The 24,108-nt window shown below is 38.9% G+C and overlaps 1 protein-coding gene across 1 annotated transcript in view; it reads right to left on the bottom strand.

Moving 5' to 3' along the window:
• Positions 1-437: 437 nt before the first annotated feature.
• Positions 438-24,108, bottom strand: part of NCOA4 (nuclear receptor coactivator 4) — a 26,073-nt gene continuing 2,402 nt past the window's right edge. Inside the window, exons 2-10 of the mRNA XM_045283666.1 lie at positions 7,857-8,011; positions 6,768-6,908; positions 6,490-6,578; positions 6,187-6,295; positions 4,737-4,826; positions 4,090-4,233; positions 2,354-3,358; positions 1,745-1,885; positions 438-1,379 (exon numbers count right to left, since the gene is read on the bottom strand). Of these exons, the coding sequence (XP_045139601.1) occupies positions 1,374-1,379; positions 1,745-1,885; positions 2,354-3,358; positions 4,090-4,233; positions 4,737-4,826; positions 6,187-6,295; positions 6,490-6,578; positions 6,768-6,908; positions 7,857-7,997 (1,866 nt within the window). The 5' untranslated portion in view covers positions 7,998-8,011 and the 3' untranslated portion in view covers positions 438-1,373. The remainder of the gene's footprint in view (positions 1,380-1,744; positions 1,886-2,353; positions 3,359-4,089; positions 4,234-4,736; positions 4,827-6,186; positions 6,296-6,489; positions 6,579-6,767; positions 6,909-7,856; positions 8,012-24,108) is intronic.

Below are 24,108 nucleotides of genomic sequence, written 5' to 3'. Positions count from 1 at the left end.
TAAAAATTAAAAACTTTTGCATAGTGCAAAAGAATGTTTTACATGTTAGCAGGGTGATTAATGTACATTTATGAATGCACACCTGTGCTCACCTCAAAAAACAGTCTAGTTTCCTGCAACCTAAGATGTGAGAAAAGCTGTTTTTGGGGCTGCCACACAGGCATGAGCATAAGGCTCTTTTCTTACAGTGTGGTCTAAAGAATTCTAGTGAAACTATGGAACTGTTAGTTCCCTCTAAAGAACTTCTGAGTTAACATCACAAACATTAAAAGTATTTCTAATACTATGTAGTTTAGTTTAAATTCTGGGAAACAATGAAGGTCATTTTAGAGAATTCTTTCTGATAGAAATATTAAAATCATGAACATGACTTTTTAAAACATCAATAGTTGTTTCATGCCAAGGCACAAGTGTTCAAAATGGCCTGCTCACTAAAATGTTGCTGCATTACACGTTTATTTAGAGGTGTGTTACACTTACAGTGAGAGGACATTTATTTTAAGCACCAGGTGTCAACCTTAGCCTCCATTTATTGACACAGGATGTACTGCATGCAATAGTAAATAGTTCAAGTACAGTGTTTCCAATATGCTTTTGTCTCTTGCTTTTTGGTTAGTCAGCTTTGGACCTCTCTGACTATAGGTAGGTCTACGAAATACTTGGAAATGAGTTTAGGACCCTGCTACATGTGGTCTTCAAACAACAGAAACCTAAAAGCTCACTGGATACTTTAATAACATTAGCAATAAAGAATTGGCAGTAGTTGAATTTCTTTCATAAGAATAGAAAACTAACATGTAAGCTAAATATGCTTTATAAGTAATGTCAGAAGTTACCAAGATGATTAGTAGACATCTTGGTAAGGAAAAAAACAAAAAGGCAAGGTAAATTATTTCTGTGAAATATGCATTTCAGATCACTAATGGAAGGAAACCCATAGCATGGGATGCATCGAATGAGCAATCAATAGTCTAGGAAAGTTTCTACCTGTGTAACATACCAACACACTGTGATTACAGAAATAATTCATTTTGGAAACTACGGAGCTTTAATGTAATTTTCAGAACTCAATAGAAAGCTATACAAGCTTATGAAATGTTCCTATCCACCAAGCTGCTGTGTTTCTAATGTAAAGGTGAATTAGTAATACTTGTTTTAGAAGGAACTGAATTTCCTCAAGATCAATTTAACAGCTTTTTTCTTTTACATCTTCAACTTCTAGGTGACACGTTCTCTTCACTACTACGAAGCTAGGCAGGTAAAGACTAAGCTGGTCAGATTCAGAAACAATGATTTGGCAAGATGCAGTTGCTCAGCTCATGGATATGTGAAGACTTTGCAGAGAAGGTGCTCAACTCTTGCACTCCATTCCTTTACATCTGTAAAGAGAAGCCCACAAAGATAGTCACTTCACGTAATAGAAAAGCATATTCTTCCTATCTTGAAGCTTAGACTCATTTTTCAGTAGGCTACTAGAATTCTCAAAGGCTCTTGATCATTCTCAAATTTCCTTGATCATCTTGAAAGAGGTCTTTTTTTTGGGGGGGGGGGTCCTGATTTTCTTTTTTCAGAATTGAAATGAAATTCTACCCATCTCCTTCTCTTCTACCTCATTTGCCTAATACACATAATTTCAACAGGAGTAAGGTTCAACAGGCAAAGTAGGAACTCAAAGTTCATACTTAAAATATTTACTTTGTAAGCTGCTAAAACCAGTAGTAGTCACACTGTAGCCCATACCCACCTGTAAAGGATTTCGATACAACCACTTTTCTTTATCAACTTTAAGCTGCATACAGGCAAAGAGATCACAAAATGCTGGGAGGCCATAATGGTCTGGGGAAAATTTATGTTCCTCCTGTAGGGGTGAGTTAAGTAATACTTCCTGTTAAGGAGACAAAAAGAATGGGTTACTTTAATGATAACTGGGAGGCATGAGATTGACTGGGGTTTTTTTTCTGGCCAGGATGAGGTGGCAAAACAAAACCAATGCATTCAAAGTTGATTGACCCTGATATGACACAGAAAACTGCTCCTGAGGGTTTCTGAGAATAAACCTTTACTGCTGCAGTCTCATCTTTCTCCCAGAGAGCGCAGTGGTGGCTTTGCACCACCGGCCATGCAGTTTATCAGCTAAACACAAACCCACAGCACCACTAGAACTCAAAATATACAAAAATTTGTATCTGAATAATCATAATTCAGTTATACTGGTAATTCTTAGTCTACTCTCTATTCAGGTCCTAATGTGTCACCAAAATAAATACCTTAGCCAAATTAAAGGTCAGACTTAACTGAAAGGATATAGTAAAAGTGTTTCTACCAGTACATTTGTGTTATCTGTGCTGCTCACCTGGGCCTTCTTTCTAAGTAGCCACTTGTCCTCTCCACAGGATATCTGGCTTAGGTTCCCTATGCTCTTCACTGGCAAGACCCAGTCGGCTGTGTTGAACGAACCCCAGGAAGTGGCAATGGGGCTTACTTGCTTTTGTTTGCCAGCACTGTTCTCATTACTAAGCACTTTTGTGGGACTTCCTTCTTTGCATGATGGTCTGAAGAGCCACCCTGATAAGGGAGTGTTCCTCATGACTTGAAAGGAATCAGCAATTCTAGAAGGAGCCATGGCCTTTGGTGCCTTAGCTTGTTCTGTCGCCTCTTTTCTGGAAGGACAAAGCCACCTATTCAGGGAATCTTTACATTTCTCCAGCTCAGGTTTAGGAGCCACGGGCATCCCATTTTTATCCTTTCCTTCTTTCTTCAGAAGCCAGGCACACAAAGCTTCCTTCTCACAATTTTCATCACATACACACTCTGAGAAGCTTGTACAGGGCTCATTGGCTCTGCATACCTCCTCCACTTTACATAACTCTTGATGGTTCTGGGCAAGCCAATCCATGGGGGAGGTGGAAGATGGTTTCTTAGCCTCCAAGTGGTCATTCAGGCATTTCAGATTGCCCAGGTTTTCAATTTCCATAGCTTTTGGCTGATTGCCTTGGCAATTGATACAGGAATCGGGTTTGACAAGCCAATCACTTATATTAAAGGGCTCCTGAAAAACCTGGAACCAGCTCTGAGACTTCCCACTGGTTTCACAGCTTCCATTGATAGTCTTCTCCAGCGAAAGTGTTTCCTGAGGAGTTAGCAGCCAATCAGAAAGGTCCACCTCATCTTGATCAAGAAGTTCCAGATCTTCAATTTTTTCAACTTCAATGGAGAAAGGACTAGTGGAGCAGTTGTTAAGCTTTTGGTGACTTAGTTTCTTAGGAATTTCTTGTTGCTGACTCTTGAGAAGCCAGTTTTCCAAGCCCGTTAGGTTGCCCCAGATATTACTAGAGAAATCGTTGGCTCTGGGAGGAGTCTACACAAGAGACAAAGTATTAGTTCACCAGAATAATTCTGATTGCTTTGGGGACTCAATATAAAAGTGTTTTGTTTCCATATTTACTTTATTATTCAATGTTCTAACTTTAACCATGCTAAAGCAAAAGGATATAGAAATTTAAAATGGCTTACTTGATAGAAAATATGCTCATAAGCCTTTACAAATAAAGGATATTATCAAATTCAACAAACGTAAATGAAAACAAAAAAAAACCTTGTAAATGATACCATTATTAGAGTACCCTCACTACTAGTAGAAACAAATTGATATCTTACTGGAAAACCAAATTATGTCTTAAGGTTATATAAAACTATATTTAAGAATGCAATATCTGGAAATTTATTCCTAAGGAATTTACCAAATAATATGCACAAAAATTAACTACTGAAAGTTTATTGGTAGCCAATCAAAATATATACTACCGAAAACTTCATAGAATAAAATGGCAGAAAAAATATATCCTATTAGTGGAAAAAAAATCTTTGAAGTACAATACAAATACAAATAATATATACAAAAATGTTACTAGTTGTTTTGTACATCTTTTACAGTACTTCTTAACTTTCTATAAAGAGGTGTGGTTAATACAGTAAACTTATTGTTTCCAGAGTATAACTAAAACTAAACAAAGACATATCTCATTAGTTATTAGTAAAAACTACTTCTATTACTACAGCTACCTCAAAAACAAAGGCAGAAATATATACCTGACTATTCTCCAAGGTCTGCTTTTGGGTGAGCCAGTCTTGGGGATTTGTGCTGGGGACATACGGAGCCTGCCGACCAATAGTAGGTTTACTTCCAAGTAGCCACTCACTGAGAAGAACTGCTGTGGTGCTGGATGATGACATCTATAAATCATACAATATTTTGTTATTCAACCAAGCAATGTCAACTGCAGTAGAAAGTTCATCAGAAAAGCAGAAAACTCAAGCTAACAACAGCTTGGCATTAAACCTATGCAAACATCAACTTTCGGTCACAAGTGGAACTAACTGATCTCTAGAATTCTTCTCAATTCTGAATGCCTAGGATTCTACATTTGCACTGCATTTTGAAGTCACATCATCTCTATGAATTATAAAAAGGATCTCCAAGAGAGATTCAAGACAAACTATGATTATTAAGCACTAACTGAGAACAAGTATGTTCTGATTTAATCCACAGCTAGAAAACCTCTAAATTTCTATTTGATATTCAATATCAAGAGGAATATTTAATTCCATAAACCTCTAACATATTACCACTGGTGACTTTCTAAATAGATGCTATAAAAAAAAGGGCAAGGGGATTTCATCAAAACCCAAAAGAAATTTAAGTGGTGACTCTTATTATTAACAACAAGGCATTTTACCTGCTCTGGCACTGGAATGCAACCTCTCTTCTCCAAGAATGGTCCAGTAGCTGATGGATTAACATGAGTCATCAGGTGCTCAGGAATTTGCTACAAGATGAAGGCAATTTAATGTTTGCGTACATGTTGGGCTGCTACCCTCAAGGTCATCGGTTCAAAATCACTAGGTTTTCTACTCTCACATTTACAGTATTAGAAACCCACAAGGGCAGTTCTGCTCTCTCTTACAAGTTCGCCATAAGTTGAAATCAACTCCATGGCAGTGTGTGGTGGTGGTTTATACCAAGTGTGGTTTTTCATTCTTAAATTTCCAAGGCATTATGCTAAGCATTGTGCCACTTCACTAAAGTCTTCAGACTAAATCCAATGAGGTGGATTTAAAACCTCAGAATTCACTACTTCTAAACAACTATCAAAAGAAATCTTCACCAGAATTGGTAGTACAACACTGCTACTTTTTTTTTTTTAAGATCATTTTATTGGGGGCGCTTACAGCTCTTTTAACAATCCATGCATCAGTTATATCAGGCATCTTTGTCCATATGTTGCCATCATTATTTTCTAAGCATTTACATTCTATTTGAGCCCTTGGTATCAGCTCCTGTTTGTACCCTCCCCACCCCCCATAAAAATTATTATTAATTTCATATCTTTAATTAAATACTTTTATTGGGGGCTCTTAGATCTATCACAACCCATACATTCATCCATTGTGTCAAGCACATGTGCACATATGCCGCCAGCATAATTTTCATAGCACTCTCTTCCCACTTGAGCCCCTGATATCCCTTCCCTCCCCAGCCCACCCTCCCTCATGAACCCTTGAGAAGTTACAGATTATTATTTTCGTATCTTATATCATCCTCCGCCGCCCCTCACCCACTTTTCCATTGTTCGTCCTCCTGGGAGGGGGTTATAGATTGATCTTTATGATCGATTCCCCCTTTCTCCCCACACCCGCCCCTAATCCTTCCTCCTGGTATCTCTACTCTCATTGTTGGCCTTGAGGGGTTTATCTATCCTGGATTACCTGTGTTGCAGGCAAAAATGCTACTTTTAATGAAACCATTTTTGGTTCTTAATGACCATTCGATCACAAATTTAGTAACATTTCCAAAATACTTAAAGATGTACTTAGGAGTTCCAGAGATTTGTCAATAGAAGACGGATGAGACTGCCTGCTCTCAAAAGTTTACAGCCTTGGATACCCTAGGGAGGTCTACTCTGTCTATGAGCTGGAATCAACTCAAAGGCAATAAGAGTTTGTGTTTGGGCAATAAAATACCACATTGTAAGAACTATCACACTAAGGCTATAATTATGAAGCTTACGTTCTCAAAAAGCCATTATTCAGAGTAGAAATTTACAGGAAAAAAATTTTAAGACCATTTGTGAGATCACATACTTGAAAATCACTCTGTATGAGCCAGCTGAGCTCAACATTACTCACCATGGTCTTGAGGGACCCAAATGTGGTGATGGTCTGGCGCAGCACAGTTGTGTCTGCTTCAAACAGCAGGACAGTTGAATCTTCCGGTTTGAGTGTCAATCCACCTAGTCTGGTAAAAATAAGTAACATTTAGCTACTTTCTATGAATATCTGTTTCAACTTCAAGAAACTTAGCCTTAATACTTTAGCAAATAAATCTTAGATTCATATAGCAGGATGATCTCTAATCAGTCATAGAGAATTAACTTTTATTATACCAAAGTAAACGAGTCAGATATCAAAATAAGCAAAATGTACCTTTACCTCTCAAAACACACAGAGACTTGATTGGCTAGATCTTTGTTTTGGGAGAACTCCAGTTGATGTATAAGACAATTGAATTGGCCCAATAACTATAATTAAAAGAGAAAAAATAGATTCCATTCAGCCACAATGATCTAAAGTGTCAGGCTTTCCAAGTTAACAACTAACACATGAGATAAAACTTTTATCAAATCTACTTAAATGTTCCATTACAGGGCGATGTTCTCTAAACAACAGAAACAAGGTTCAAACCAATTTGAGCCTGGGAGCATCCTTACCCAGTAGAGTTGCTGGACTTGCTGTTGCAGTGTCTCCTCTTTAAGCTGATAAATGAGGTCAACCTGTTCATACAGCCACACCTCACGGCTTCTAAGGCATTCCAGGTGACGGCTTATGCAGCTATGAATCTGCGCTTTGACCTAAGAAATACATACAGGTTAACGTCACTGCTGTTAAAAGCCTAAAGAATGGTGTTTCCCGTGGAACACTAAAGTACGAAAACTTTTAGAGGGTTAACAAATCCTTTTGATAATCTATTAAACATCTCCCCAGTTTCTGACTCATGGCAGCCCCACGTGTGCAGAGTAGAACTGCTCCATAGGGTTTTAAAGGTTGTGACCTTTGGGAGACAAATCACCAGGTCTGCCTTCCACGGGGTGTCTAAAAATAACCAAACTCACTGTCCTTAAGTCAATTCTGATTCAGAGTGGCTCTATAGCAGAGCAGAACTGTCCTTGTGGATTTCTAAGATGTAACTGCGAAAGTAAAAAGTCTGTAGTCTTTTTCCCAAGGAGCAGCTGGCTTTACAGTTAGCACCCATGGTGTAAACACTATGCCACCAGAGCTTGATAATGGTGTCTCTAGGTGCAGCCAAACTACCAACCTTTCAGCTAGCAATCAAACACTTAACCATGCACTCAACTCAGGGACTCCTACCAACAGATTACTATTAGGCTAATTGTATTTAAATTCCATTCTTCCATTCTGACTTACCTTTACAAATAAAATCATTCCCAGAAACATGTCACTAAAACCATAACAACAGGCAGAGGACATCCTTTATCAAAATTATAGAGCTGCTCACTGATTTAGTTATTTTATGGATGGCAACATGACACAAGCACCAGAGGGGCAATCAAAAGGTGTTAAGAGCTGAATTCTCTAAAGTGGTAGCTTTCCAGACTATTCTAACATCTGCTTTATTTTACTTTGGGTCCAACGCCATCATTGTCAGGCAGCTGACTAGGATTAAGAAAACCATGCCAAGTACAAGGTAAATTCGGTTGGCAGTCATAAACTATGCCTTTGCCCATGTTCTAATTAGCCTTATGATTAATTCAGATGAAAGGGAAAACAACACATCACACCTCTCTGAGGTTATCTTTAATTTGCTGTTCAGCCCGAAGAACTCCACCAATAGCAAGCTCCAAGTCCCTTCGTGCATCACAGCACCTCAAAAGGGCCTCTCGATTACTGGAGCAAAGACCTTGATCCTGTGAGGTGCTCATTCTGATCACTGTGCCTTTAAAGGAAAAATAAAAGTAACAATGAATCTAAATAGCTCTATAATTACAAGAGCCACCTTTCAACCACCCCTCAAATAACCATTCCAACCAGTCCCAAATACCTCTCCCCCAATCCCAATACTGCTTACTGAGTAATAAACTATTACATAAATATCACCCCCAACTATGTTCCCACCATAAATTTGATTCAAGATAAATGACACTATGAGAACAGACATTTTACCAAAATGGTGTGAATCAATAGGGCAAAAGTTTGCAAAACACGTGGCAATATAATACTCCATTAATTACACAGAAACATGAGATTCGGATTCCTGTTTTCAGATTGGGATAAGCACTAAAAAGTCTACAAAAAATCCACATTACTTAGAAAATTATTTGACACATAGACTTCAGTATACTGTTCAGATTTGAGATTTACCTAAAATCTATTGGGAAGATGAAAAATACCTTTTTCTCATTACTTTCATTTTCAGATTTTTTTTTTAAATTTTGCTTCCTAAATTAAGGGTGGCATCACAGCTGGCAGACACTTAAAAGCTTGTTCAATAGTTATATGACTGGATTTTGAGCTCTCACTTGGTCACAGCCCTAACATAAGAACAATTAGTCCTTATGACATGGCCCTCTGGTATTCACCCTCATGAGATCACTGAAGTCATGGGTGCCTGTGAGGAAATCAGATGGTGCCCGCCTAACAGGAAATATAGCTCCTGGGATCTTAAAAAGCTTCACCCCAAACAAGCAGCCATGTAAGTAAGAAATTCTCTAAGTCCCCTGGAAGAAGGACATAGGCCTGTGTGATTCAAGGATTGCAAATAATAAGATCCAAATCTAAAAGAGGGAACAGAACCAGTGCCTAAATTCTAAGCACCTAGTTTGTGGACAGCTACAGATGATAGTGGTAGCCCAAAATCCATTTGCAGGTTTCCTGTGAGGAGAAAGCCCCAATGCATATCAGTTTGGAATGGTAACAGCTCTAATATCAGACAAAAAAGCCTGGTAAACTGGGTTTTAGCAGCTGCACTTAGCCTGGAATGCAATACCATGTGATTTGATCTCCTTCCGGACCCAATGTGAATTTATTCTAAAATTTTAATTTTCTCTTTGATTGAGGTCTTTACCCATTTTATATGGTCATTGATACTGGGTACTTATTTGGTGTTTGCCTTTTATATGTTTATCTGTATGGGGAAACCAGGATGGGCATAATTATGAAGGCAGTTATCTAGCCTGATGATGGTCTGGGGGCACAGAAGGGAAAGGTGAGGGAAATGGGGAGTCAGCATCAATGGATACAAGAAAGAGTTCCAAAGTTGGTTGTGGCAATGTTTGCATACCCTTCTTGATGAGTGTACTACTAAATTATATGACAAGCTAATGATAACTCAATAAAATAAAAAAATTAAAACCACATGTTGTTATTGGGCACATTATTAGGAATGTTATCTATAACTTATTTATGATCCACACAATCAAATGCCTCTGCACAGTCACTAAAACTCAGGTAAGGCTTCTTTCTGGTATTCTCTGCTTCCACTCAAGGTCCATCAGACATTAAAAATGGTATCAATTCTTCAATTTTATATTCTTGTAAATCCTACATAAGATTATGTGCAACAACAAAAAAAGATTATTATGTCCTGGAATCGACTAGAGGACATTGGGTGTGTGATCCTTCTTTGTTTCCAGCTTTTGCACTCCAATCAACAGAAATTATCCATGTAACTTGGTTTTATGTCTTACTGAGTCCGTGTTGGTAAAAATCTTCCATTTCTTCATTTTTTGCATTATTGGAGTTAAGACTTAAGACAAGATTGTATGTTACCTTTTGGACAAAGTGAGTATGGGCTAAATAGAAGTACAACTAAATTGATTCATTTTGTTTCTTACAAAGTGTTGAAAGGTTAACTGAAATCTAAAGCGTGTAGTGGCATGTCCCTGTTATTCCTCAACTGAGTCCCTTAATTAATTGGATGAAAACACAGGAGATATTAAAGGTGGAGATAACATGTGACTGCCAAAATGTTTACTTCCCATATCATAAATATTTAGATTCCAAAACAATCTACACAGCTGTTAAATGCAACAAAATAGATTCTCTTAGCATTGAATTGGAAGAGTACCAGGCAAAAAAAAGAATACATTGTTTTAAGAATAAATTTTTGAAAAGTAAGCTCTAGGTGACTTAAAAAGTAGTATGCTAGGTCTTAGGGAAAAAATGACTTACACTACCTGATGTCATTTAATGTAGAGCATCTCCCACCAACTCTTCTGTTCCATGTTCATTAGCAACTACATTTGGAATTTATTTGAGTAACAGGTTAGATAAGGGTATTTAAAAGAGAACAAGACCTCAAAACCACCAAATAAAAACTTCTCCAGGCAGATGAGCCAGTCGGTGTAGTGTAGCAACGATGAAATAACTTTCCTCTAGTTCTTAAATGCTTCTTCCCCCCACTATCACGATCCCAATTCTACCTTACAAATCTGGCTAGACCAGAGGATGTACATTGGTACAGATAGGAACTGGAAACATGGAATCCAGGACAGATGACCCCTTGAAGACCAGTGGTGAGAGTGGCGATACCTGGACAATGGGGGGAAGATGGGGTAGAAAGGGGGAACCGATTACAAGGATCTACATATAACCTCCTCCCTGGGGGACAGACAACAGAAAAGTGGGTGAAGGGAGACGTCAGACAGTGCAAGATATGACAAAATAATAATTTATAAATTATCAAGGGTTCATGAGGGAGGGGGAAACCGGGAGAGAAGGGAAAAATGAGCTGATATTAAGGGCTCAAGTAGAAAGCAAATGTTTTGAGGATGATGGCAACAAATGTGCTTGACACAATGGATGTGTGTATGGATTATGATAAAAATTGTACAAGCCCCCAATAAAATGATTTAAAAAAAAACAAAACTTCTCCAGGGCTAGAAGCTGTTTAGTCTAGGTAAGTCGTAAGGGGAGGGTATGATGAGAATCCTCAAGAATTTGAGAGATGCCATGCCAGGTATAGCAATTATATTCAGAAAAGCCCCAGGGAGGAGAAAAAGGATCAAGAGGCATGTTTCAGGTAATAATGAAAAAACGTCAAAACAAGCCTACAGGAAATGGCATGGCCACAGAAGCTAACCAAGGCCTACCCCGTGTCTCACTGCCTTGGAGTTGATTCTGACTGAGAGTGAGCCTATATGACAGGGCAGAACTGCCCCAGTGGGTTTCCAAGATTATAACTCTATGAGAGCAGAAAGCTTCAATCTCCCTTACCAAGTGTGGAGTCGTCAAAATGGAAAACTGCCAGTTTGAGGAAGTGAGGCCTAGCCTAGCTTTACGGGCCAGAGAGCAAGCTAAATGCAGGACAGGGACAAAGCAATGTGAGGCCAACCCTCAAAATAAAAAAGGAAGAAAAGTCCAATAGGCTTTCTTTTGACCATCTCAGCACGATTCAGTTTCAGAAACTGCAAAGTTCCTATAAGAAACTCTGAAAGATTCAGGAAGCTTAATCAGGTTTGTCAGTAAATTCCTCCAGAAATGTTTTCTACTATTTGAAACATCAGCTGTTTTACTACCTTCTTCACCCTTGGTACACACTCTAGAGTTTACTATCTACCCACTGCCACCAAGGCAATTCCAAGCCACACTTTAAAGGGTTTCCAAAGTTGCAAATCTTTCCAGGACCAGATAAGCTCATCGTTCTCATTTAGAGTAGCTGGTGGGTTTAAACTCTGAACCCTTTGGTTAGTAGTCCAAGACGTACCAGACAGCACAACAAGGGCTCCCCCTGCAAGCACTACATAAGGACAGGAGAATGGCGCATGACAAAGCATATAAACTAGATTTTCCTTTTAGCAATTATGGGCACAATCCAGGATGTAAGAAAAGCTGCAAAACTAATCCCCCCCACCACCACATATACACATTCATGTCTATCAAAATTACTATCAATGAAAAATAAGGACAAACTTAAGGACCCAAATCTAAGGTAGAAACACAACGGAATATAATTAAAATAATAACACTATTAAAGAGAAAATAAAAAACTTGGACCTACTATAAAAAGGACATGTATGCACACCAAAGACTTCAAAGAATCAACAGAGAACCCACAAATTGGGGGGAAATATTCAGTAATAATCCATCAAATAAAAGGCTCATCTGGCAACAAATGTACAAATGTGCTTGACACAATGGATGGATGGATAGATGGATTGTGTTAAAAGCTGTATGAGCGGCGCGGCTTCACTGGCTCAATACCTGAGTTACTGAACCAGTCCGCAAGCTTCTCAATAAAGCCTGCTTCTAAAACTTAAAAAAAAAAAAAAAAAGCTGTATGAGCCCCCAACAAAATGACTAAAATCAAAACAAAACCAAAAAAGGCTAATCTCCAAAATCTATCAAAAACTATAACATCCTAACAAAAAGAATACAAATATTCCAATCCAAAAATGAGAATATAACATGAGTGGACAATTTACCAAAGATGAAACAAAGGCAACCAACAAGAAATGTTCACCATCATTAGCAATAAGAGAAATAACAAATTAAAACTAATGAGATCACCTCTCACCAACACCTTTGGCAAATTCAATAAAACAGAAAATAACAAATGCTAGGGAGGATGTGGAGAGAGAGGAATGCTTTTACATTACTGGTGGGACTATAAAATTGTACAACCATTATGAAAATCGGTATGACACTTCCAAATGCAAAGAAGTACCTACCATATGATCCAGCTATCTCTCTATTGCGTATATACTCTAAAAAAATGATATTTAAAAAAAAGAATAACACAAATAGACATATTTATACCTGTTTATTGCAATTATGGCCACAATGGCAAAAACATGGAAACAATAAATTTTAAAAAAACAACAGAGAAATGGACTCTGATACATTCATATTATAGAATGTTATGCAACTATAAAAAACAATGATAACTCTCTTAAACACAAGACAAAACTCGAAAATATTATTCTTAGCAACTCAGTCAATCTTAAAAAGATAAATATTTAATACGTCCATTGTAAGGAAAAACAAAAAGGAAGCATGGTTTATAGACCAATAGACAAGACGTTGATGACTACGAAGCAGCCAGGATGATAGTGGGAGGAGGGACCAAAAAATGGAGGGTTTAACAGAATATTGTTGTTGACTTCATTTCTTTGGCTGCATAATATATATAGAACACACTTTTTTTTTTTAAAGAGCCCTCCAGATTACTTATCCCTCAAACTTAATACAGTAAACAGTTCGGGTGGCTTAAAATTTTAAGAAGTAGGAAACAATTGAAATGGACATGGGAGACTTTAGTGACAAACAAGTTCATCTCAAACAAACACTACTGTATTAAGTTTAGCTGAATACTTAGGAACCTCCACATTTGGAGTTCACAAATTAGCATGAGTAAAAGGAGGTGTTGACTCAAACACTTTAGTCACAAATCAGTGGGCCTTGGACCATCTGCACCAATATCATAATTCTTCTGTGAGGATGGGGATATCTACCTAATAGACTTAAAGTACCTGGTGCTTATTTTAAGAAATGTTAATTTCCCATCCTTACATAGCAAAAGGTAAATTGTTTCATAGCAAAAGCTCAATGACCTGTAATATGAGGCTACAAAAGTTCATGGACAAACTCCATTATCTTTTAAGTTCATTGTCTCATGAACTTTTTGAAACTCCTTCATATACCAATCATGCACTCTTCTGTCTGTTTTCTTACCTGTAAAAAGATTGATATAACTCTTAATTATAAAACTCAAATCAGCAAAAAACTGCCAAAAATGTCTTATCTTTATCTTTATTATCCAAACTCCTGCTCTCCACCTTTGGAAAACTGCCTTAAATTTTTCTTTTTTGAGATATGGCTAAAAATGTACATGCTTTATAAAATTCTCTTCTTCCAAAAGCTATAGGTCTAAGGTTCCAGATTGAAGGAGGGGAAAAAAGGAAAGAAATAGGAGGGTAAAAAAGGAAACGAAGTGGGGGAAAGATATGTACATGCCTCCCAAACAAATAACATGGAGCTGTGCTAAAAGAGGAAAGGATTTCTACAAACAATCTGTCACATTTGTGTATTTTTTGTACAAGTCTAATTATAAACCTCAAAGATTATGAAGGGAGGATTGAACAACTAATGAGAAGTGAATCTAAGTCATTATCTTATGACTTAACCAAAAACTTTCCTAAAAGCTATAACCTCTTGTGACTCACATAAACCACAATTTAAAGTTGTACAGTTAATAAAGTTAATAAACAAAACAAAACCCTTGGCAACCTGTTTAGTACGCCACTCTCATTTAATAGATGAAGGAAGACACACATACTCAGATAGGGTAAATGACTAATTTGGGTTTAGAGCTAAGGTTTCAAGGCCCAATCCCGGATTCTCTATCTTACAATGTGATTAGTCTTCCTTTATTGCATTACCAACCATTATTTTTATTTGCCAACACTATTTTAAAATTGACATTCTGATGGAATATCTTCCATTAGGTTCATCAGTCTGTTTTCATGTCCCTCAATACATTATGGTCATAAGTTTTCAGATCCTTCTTGCTTGAATATAACAAAAACAGACAGTATTGCATGACATGAAAGGCTCAAGATAATCAAACCAAAAAAAAAAGATAATCAAACCATTAACAAATACAAACACAAGAAAGCACAGCATTGCATTCTGACCCCATGGCTATGTATCACAGCTACTTTAGTCTGTCTGAATGAAAACTTAAGTCTAGATTACCTCTCATTGCACCTTTCAGCTTTCATCGTCTTTGCCTTCCTTGCCACTTACTCCTTCCCCCCAAACGCCCACTTTTTACTTCATTTTTCTAGTATCTAAATCACTGCCAGGCAGCTAAACCCGTAAGTAATAATCTACAGTATACATATGTGCTCTATCAATTACTGAATTCATAATACTTCAAATTTGGTTTGCTTTGACTAGGCAGAGCTGTTTATTCACATTCTCCAACCACAACAAAAAAAGTATTAAAAAACGTTCCACATTCCACTTTACCTTGAGAAATTTCTTATTCACTACTCGACCTGTCAACTTTGAAAACAACATGTTTCTGACATCTCAACTCATTAGCTCAAAAGTTATAAATAGTGTGCCCACCTTAAATGCTTTATTATTGCAGTCTCTGAAACCCAGGCACCATCATCCTTTGCTTTTTAAAGATAAAAATAAACAATGTCTAATGAAAACAAGATAAATTCACTCCAGAATATTTTAAGATCATAGTACTTCAAAGCCTATTGAGCTCCCATGTCTACCTTTATACAGAGGTATACAAAAATTCTGCAAAAGTCAAAAACTATCTACGTTAAGGCAGAAACCTGTCAAGGAAAACAAATATTTTCTACTAAAACGAGCAATAGAAAAGTTTTATGACTGCATCATGTCAAAGGCAGAAAACTTGCTAAACCTAGAAAAACAAGGCAGTCCCCACAAGTTCTTGGCTTTCACAAGTTTCACTGTACAATTAACTGACTTATGAGCACCAATCATCTCAGGACATCAGCTTTCTGATGCAATAACACTACCAATCACAAAATGTTACCATCTAATGCCCTGGTGACGCGGTAGTTACGAGTTGGGCTGTGATCTGCAAGGTGAGCAATTCAAAACCACCAGTCTCAGGGGGAGAAAGATGGACTTCCTACTCTTATAAAGAGTTGGGGTCCTGGAAATGTACAAAGGCAGTTCTGTTCTATCCTATAGGATCGATATGAGATGGCACCAACTCGATAGATATAATGCCAACTAAGGTTTTTCCTGTTTCAAAACCAATCATGATTTATACAACTTTTTAGGTTTCCTAAATACACTGAGAGAGCACAGTGTCCTTACAAGGCCTCAGAGTCTGTCCTCAGAGCCACAACAGCCTCGTTCACTTTGGGTCTCCAACTGGCACTCTGGTGTAGCACACATGCATGCACAGGGGCTGCAACATATCTGTATTTGGCTCACCAAGGCTCACAATGGCCCTCGGTTGCTCTATGCAGGTCTGCAAAGAAGGATGACCTCAAGGAGGTAGAGAGGGGTGTACATGTCAGTGCCACCTGGACTAGGTTTTGCCAACGCTGCTGCTCATCCTCCCCCACCAGTGTGCTTTCAGTCTCCACCAACCTCAACAACTCCAACATGGAAGACCAAGCCCTGAGATCAGTCTTCCTCTTGGGGCCTGTAAGAAGTCTCCTAGGCAGCACCCTGATACCGGCCTGCAGCTCCCACTAGCCACTGAGATGAAACCAATTCACAGGCTCAGACTGGCACCAGAGCCCAGGGAACCACCCACTCCAGCCCCTAAGCATTTCTATACCACCTTTTACAGCCTAAGAGTTAGGGCGTGTTTGTTTTGGCGTTGAGCTGCTAACCCCTACAGAGAGGTAAACTAAGTTATTATTGGAATGTCCTTACTTAATGGCTCTGAATCTCTGAAAAATTACCACTTTCAACCCAGTTTAGCCATCAGTTTTTGGTTTCAAACTCTCATATTCCCTCATCTGCAGCACATCCTACCTGTACCTCTCCCTTCAGCACCCCCTCTCTCCCACACTCACACCAGTGCTGCCTTAACATCTCATGACTTTACTTGCCAAACATTTCAGATGAGCACCTACCAAATGCCAGAATGCCAAGCACTGTCCTCAGTAATTAAAATATAGTGAAAGCCTTCTCAGGCACCATTAATGCATACTGGCTAAGGGAATGGGCTCGAAAGCTAGACGATGTGAATGGGCACAAAGCAAATGGGCTCAGCCACATATGTTCTGTGTAACCTTAGGTAAATCATTTCATCCCTGTGTGCCTCCGCTTCTCCATCCCCAACTAAATGAGAATTATATGTATATGTAAAATGTGTAAGACAGTACATAGCATATACGAAGTACTGATACAGTACCACTCAGGAAGCACTACCTAATACTTCTGCTTGTGGTACTTCTAATCTGATAATCGTTTTCTCTAGAGAAAAACAATTCTGTGTAGAGTGAATATCTACTCTGGTCAAAAATGTTTCAGTATCTGACAGTGTTCTGCAGCTATTCATGTGGTTCTCAGTGACTAATTCCACAGACATGGACAGTCTATTCCTCCCTCATAGTCTTAGTCTGGAAGTTCTGAGGAAAAGGTGTTCACTTTGGTGACCCTACTGGTATTTGAAATACCAGCTACATAGCTTCTAGCAACACACAGCACCCAAGGCACCACAGTATGACAAACTGGCAGACAATGGAAATTGTTTCAACAAACGGATGAAGCACTGAAGCACTCACTCATCTATACCAAGAAATTTGGAAGACAGCTATCCATTCCCAAGAAAATACAGAAATTACCTAACAGCATCATTAATATCACATGCAAATAAAACACTGCTGAAGATAACAACAATCGCAGCAGTATACTGACAAGGAGATGTCAGAAATGCAGGCTGGATTCAGAAGACGATGTGGAACAAGGGATACCGTTGCTGATGTCTGCTCAAAGCAGGAAATAACAGGAAGATTTTTACTTGTGTTTTATTGACTATGCCAAGGCATTCGATTATGGATCATAACAACCATGGGCAGCATTGAGAAGAATGGGAGTTCCAAAACACTTCATTGTGTTCATGTGGGAACATTGTGTTCATGTGGAAACTGTACACTGATCAAGAGGAAGCTGTTCAAACAGACCAAGGGAATGTTGCAAGGTTTAAAATCAAGAAAGGTACATGTCTTGGTTGTATACTGTTATCATATTTATTAGGTCTCTGGCACCATATTTATTAGGTCTGTATTCTGAGCAAAAGTCCAAGAAACTGGACTATATGAAAATTCAGCATCAGGATTTGAGGAAGGCCTACCAACAACCTGTGATATGCAAATGACACAGTTTTGCATGCTGAACGTAAGGGCTTGAAGCATTTGCTGATGAAGACCAAGGATTTCAGCCTTCAATATGGATTACAACCAAAAATCAATTGGATCAATAAGTAACATCATGATAAAAAGAAAAGATTAAAGTTGTCAAGAACTCCATTTTGCTTGAATCCATAATCAATGCTCAAGAAAGCAGCAATCAAGAGATCAAAAGAAACACTGCATTGGGTAAATCACAAGCCCTTTTAAAAGAGTTGAAGATGTCACTTGGGGATGAAGGTGAGCCTGACCCTCCTATTGCCATGGAATCAATACTGATGATAGCAACCCTATAGTACAGGGTAGAACTGCCTCTGTGAGCTTCCAAGACTGTTTAACTGTTTAGGGGACAGAAAGCCCTGTCTTTTCTGCCTCTGAGTCACTGGTTGTTTCGAACTCCCCACCTTGCAGATCACAGCCCAATGCATAACCACTACACCTCCAGGGCTCCTGAGCCTGACCCAAGCATTGGTATTTTCAATTACCTTATATGCATGTGAAAGTTGGACACTGAATAAGGAAAACCAAAGAAGAATCAATGTATTTGAATAATGGTGCTGGCAACAAATACTGAAAGTACCATGGACTTCCAAAAGAACGAACAGTTCAGTCTTGGAAGAAGTACAGCAAGCATGCTACTTAGAAGCAAGAATGGCAAAGCCTCTAAAGCCTGGGGGACTATAATATTGCCAAACTAAAACTCCAAATATACCTGTAATTATGCTGTGAAGTCTGTAATTGTCTAAAGGATTAGAAGACTTAACCTCTTACCTAAGACTTAACTTCTTACCTAAAACGTGCAACTCAAACAAAAACGTGCAACTCAAACAAAAAACTGCTCTCCTAGTTTGTCAAGATTTGGCCTCACATACTCTGGACATGTTATCAGGAGAGACCAGTTCCTGGAAAAGGGAATCATGCTTAGGAAAGTAGGAGGGCAGTGAAAAAGAGGATGACCCTCAATGAGATGGATTCACAGAATGGCTGCAACAATGAGCTCAAACTAACAACTGTGATGGGGCAGGACTGGGCAGTGTTTTATGTGTCAGAACTGACTTCACAGAATGTATCAACAAAATGTTTAGATTCTAAAAGGAGAAAAACTCAAATATTTTTACCACTCTTCTGCTTCAAGAATTTCTATTCTCTCAAAACAATGTCACCATCCATTCCCAGTAGATTGCCTCATTATCTAAATAGAGTATGAACTTTGAGTTTTCCAAAGTCTTTCCACCTCTTAGTGGATAAAGTCCAAATCTCTCATACATACAACAGGCTCTCTCTTCTCTGGCCTCCCTCTGACTCTCCTGCTACCAGTGCAGGCACCACACCCAGATTTGCTGGATAGCTTTTCCATGCTTAGTCCAGGCTGAGTCGTCTTGGTGTAGCTCTGCTTTACGCTTTAATACATATAGTAGCCATATTGATTTCTTACTAAGGCCTGCATTAATTCAGGAAGATTTCTCAGAGGAGAGTTTCGTAACCTTGTAAACACAACTATTACTTTTCGTTTTCTTTCCAACAAAACAAAGCCGGCAAGGGTGTTGCTCCTGAGACTTGCTCCGAGATCATGACAGTGTTTTCCTCAATTCCAAGTCTCACAATGCTTAGCTTCAAGATTCATAAGCACCATAGGTTTATGAGTAAAGGGAAAACACTGATGTATTTACAGCATCTTCATAGTTTTTTGTCCTCAGACTTTTCAATACCACACGAATGCCAACTGAAAACAGAAGTTTGGAAGGCTTTCGTAACAGGGGTGTTGCCCTTTCTTCAGCTTGAAACTTTTCACCATAATACAGTCAAGGATAGGAAAACATGTTACTTACTTACCACCATAGTAATAACATTTTATCCCTAATTTTACAACATAAACTTCTTGTGGTTCTCCCCACAGAAATAAACAAGTGATAAAATATTTTCCCTCCTCTAAAGCCTGGGGGACTATAATATTGCCAAACTGAAACTCCAAATATACCTGTAATTATGCTGTGAAGTCTGTAATTGTCTAAAGGATTAGAAGACTTAACCTCTTACCTAAGACTTAACTTCTTACCTAAAACGTGCAACTCAAACAAAAAACTGCTCTCCTAGTTTGTCAATTATTCACGATCTTCACTGGACTTTCACACTGTAGAACACTCAAGGAAATGTTAAGAAATATTAAGCCTCAAAAAAAGAAAGAAATATTAAACCTCAAAAAGTCTCCCAAACACAACCTTAAACCTCAAAGAGGAACATCTTGATTCTATTACATAAGCAAAATTTTGCCAAATAACACCAGGGATGACAACTTGGGATTAAAATACCTAAAAGGATAGATTGAGTCATGTCAGAAGTTAACAGGGCCATCCTCAAAATAATTATTTAATTAACTTGCCAGTTAATCCGTCTATTTATGACATGCAAGGCAGTGGTTCTCAACCTTCCTAATGCCGCCACCCTTTAATTCAGTTCCTCAAGTTGTGGTGAACACCCCCAACCATAAAATTATTTCCGTTGCTACTTCATAACTATAATTTTGCTACTGTTATGAATTGGCGATCTCTGGGACAGGGTCGTTCAACCCCCAAAGGGGTGGAGACCCACAGGTTGAGAACCGCTGCTTTAATGTATAGGGTTGGAGGTAAGAAGAAAGGCTTGGCAATCTACGGTACTTCTGAGAATCAGTCAGTGAAAACCTGTGACGATCCCAACAGTCCAATCAGGAAGCAATCATGAGACGGCATATGACTGGGCAGTGTTTCATTTCACTATGCATGCGTCACCAGGAGTCAAGGGTCAAAACAATGGCAACCAACAGCAGGTTGAATTAACTGAAGGTAAGCTTATAAATTAACACACTGTAATGCTATGATTTAACAATCAAAACAGAGCAATATATGGCAGCTCCTTTGGACAACATTCCTATTCCATCAAGTTGATTCTGACTCACAATAAACAAATAGACCTGTACTGAAAGCAAAGCCAAAATGAAACGTTGGACAAAAAGGTTAAAAGGGCTAGAAAGTAAGCAAAGAATCCTTAAAATGCAACAACAACAAAAAAACCCTAAAGTTCATCCATATGGGTACTTATTAGTTGGTCCCTTATAGATGGTCACTTTAGATTTGCCTTTAGCAACCTCACAGCTATAGAAGCAAGAGTACATAGATACTAGGAATCTACTTTAGTAGATTTAGGCTCACCCAGTGTGTCCTTTGGTCCACCAGGAAAATGCCTGCCTCCCTACAAGCCCCCAGGGCCCTGCAGACATAGCCAGAGGAATTGTGCATGCTTCCTCCCCTATGAGAGGTTCAGGTCTCACTGCTATCCAGTGACTCATAGTGACTGTACAGGACAGGGTAGAACTGCCCCTAATGGTTTCTGAGACTATTAACTCTTCACAAGCACACAGTGAGTCATCAAACTGCTGACCTTGTGGTTAACAGCACAACACATAACCCACTATGCCACCAGTGCTAGGTAGTTTATCTTTATGCTGTGAATCGTTTCTGGAGCCCACCTCATTCAAACTATAAAAGGACCCTCCACAAGACTCCTTTGGCATATCTTTTCCTGTCCAGCCAATGGCCACTGGGTACAGTACTACTGTTATGGTCCATAAGCCATACAAATAAACTGATGCCTCTCAGACTGGCTCATGGTCAGTTTTTCTGTCTCTCCCTCTTTGGGGTTGAGCCCAAACACAAGGGAATCAACTTCACTGCTGATTTCAATCGTGCTTTAAAAAGTGATCTCTGAAAAAGGATCACAAGATATTGTATATCTTGAATAGTTATTGTGGAAAACAAAAGTTATTCCCAGGTTGACCTCCCATATGCCAAACCTAAGGTGCTGCTTGCTAACACATGGTTAATAACTATACACTTGGGAGGTCAGCTACTTAAAGGTTATCTCCCTGAGAGCAATCAGATCCTCTCATCTGTCCCACTCCCTGCTGAAGGAGAGCTCAAAGACAGTCTGTCAAGGCAACTCTGAGAGGACCAAGGTTAGGCTGTCATTTTGAATCTAGGGTCCGCCCATCTTGTCACATGCATGCCCTAGTGCCTCCCTTCCTACTGCGTGTACACCCTAGCTCGTCCTCTTCCTGTCGCACAAATGCCTATTGTACAACCCCTTCCTGTTATGCATGTGGTTACCTGTAATTAGGAGGGCTTACACACCCCCTAAGTGTATATAAGCCTTGGTTATAAATAGTCTCTCTCTCTGCATGGACCTGGCTGCTGAGATCATGGCGGGGGTGAGTATTTGCATACTTTATCTTGTCTGATGTCTCTTTACTTTTACCCCTCAATTACACAACCGCCCTTGGACCAGCTCCATTGCGGGGGCTGGTACCCGCCCCCACACACACAAGTTATGTCTTCACTGGGTATACTTTGATGGAAACAGTCCAAGATTAATATATCTGAGGCACGAATAAAGTACCAATGAAATAATAAAACCAATGCTTAAGCACTCTGCTACTAACTGAAAGGGTGGTGGTTTGAATCCACCCAGCAACTCGGAAGGAAGGAAAAAGACGTAGCTATCAGCTTCTGATAAGATTACTGCTAATAACTGCACGCCCATGGTCACTGCAGCACTGTTCACAAGAGCAAGAAAATGGAAACAGCCCTAATTCAATCAGTGCATGGATAAATAAAATACAGTATATACACAAGATGGAATACTATGCAATGCTAAAAAAACAAACAAAAACTGATGAAACCAAGAAGCACTTCCTGACATGGATGGATCTGAAAAACAATTAGGCTGCGTCAAATTAGCCAATCACAAAAAGATTAGTTATATGTGAAAGGGAGAAAAAAAGATAAAGACTCTCAGACCAAAGGGAACACAATTTGGAGGTGGCTAAGGGATGTGGGTGGGGGTGGAGGGGTGGATTGGGCAATGGGCTAAACTGTTGACAGGTATTGATCTGGGTGAAATGGAGGATGGTGTTCCATGGAGGGGGAGGCAAACTGGTGGGAAACGGACTACTGGAGGGTTTTAGTAGTGGTTTAGCAGCTGAATGCAAAGTCAATGATCTGAAATGTAAACCATTACCTAATTTACAATAAGAAATTACTTAAACAAAATAACTTACAGCTATGAAAACCTTAAGTAGTCCGTCTACTCTTCAATACATGGGGGTCATGAATCAGAATCAACTTGACAGCATCTAACAGTACAGGCATTAGCTATCTGTATTACTGTCGGTCAGAAAATGAGAGTGTGACAATACAAAAATTTTATTTACAAAATAAAATGTAGTTCATCTACTTAATAAGCCACCATCTTCCTCATAGAGCTCTACAGAAACCTCATGACTACAGCCCCCTTCTCCATTTGTCTCTCTGGCCACCATGGCCACCTGGCAGCTCCTCTCATGTACCAAGGACGCACCTAACACCAGGCGCTTTCACTTTCCTCCAGATACCCTCACAGGCCTCTGCTTCAGTTCCACCAGATCATCCTCTCAATGAGCGTTTTCTGGTAATCCTGTATGTAATTCATTCCTTCTTCTACACCACCGCCACCCAGTTCATGTGCTCTTAGAACGTACATGTTGACAGCACCCTAAGAAGGTAAGGCAAGTTCTCTCTATAGACAGTCACAAGCTTCCATCTAGAAGTGCCAAGATGTAATCCCTGCTCTAAAGTCCACAATCAACTTATTGGAATGAATAAGATATGTCAATAAAAATACTAATCAGAAAAGAGAAAAAATTAAAAAGGAATGAAACATTCCATCATTTAAAAAAGTTAATAACAATAAAGTCCACAATCACATAATGAATGTTGAAGAAAGTTAGGGTATTAAGAATTTTTTTAATCATTTTATTGAGGGCTCATACAACTCTTATAATCCATACATAACATCAATTGTGTAAAGCACATTTGTACATTCGCTGCCCTCATTATTCTCAAAACATTTGCTCTCCACTTAAGCCCTTGGCATCAGCTCATTTCCCCCCTCTCTCACCAGTCCCCCCTCCCTCATGAATGCTTGATAATTTATAAATTATTACTTTGTCATATCTTACACTGTCCAACGTCTCCCTTCACCCACTTTTCTGTTGTCCATCCCCCAGGGGAGGTTATATGTAAATCCCTGTAATAGGTTCCCCCTTTCCACCCCACCCTCCCTCCACGGTATTAAGATTTTATATGGTTATTCAACAAATATT

This window comes from Echinops telfairi, unplaced genomic scaffold, assembly GCF_000313985.2.
Source record: "Echinops telfairi isolate 266 unplaced genomic scaffold, ASM31398v2 ScPeMD7_7465;HRSCAF=8503, whole genome shotgun sequence".
Lineage (NCBI taxonomy): Eukaryota > Metazoa > Chordata > Mammalia > Afrosoricida > Tenrecidae > Echinops > Echinops telfairi.
The sequence above is the reverse complement of the archived record's forward strand: the minus strand, read 5'-3'. Positions and strand labels throughout refer to the sequence as shown.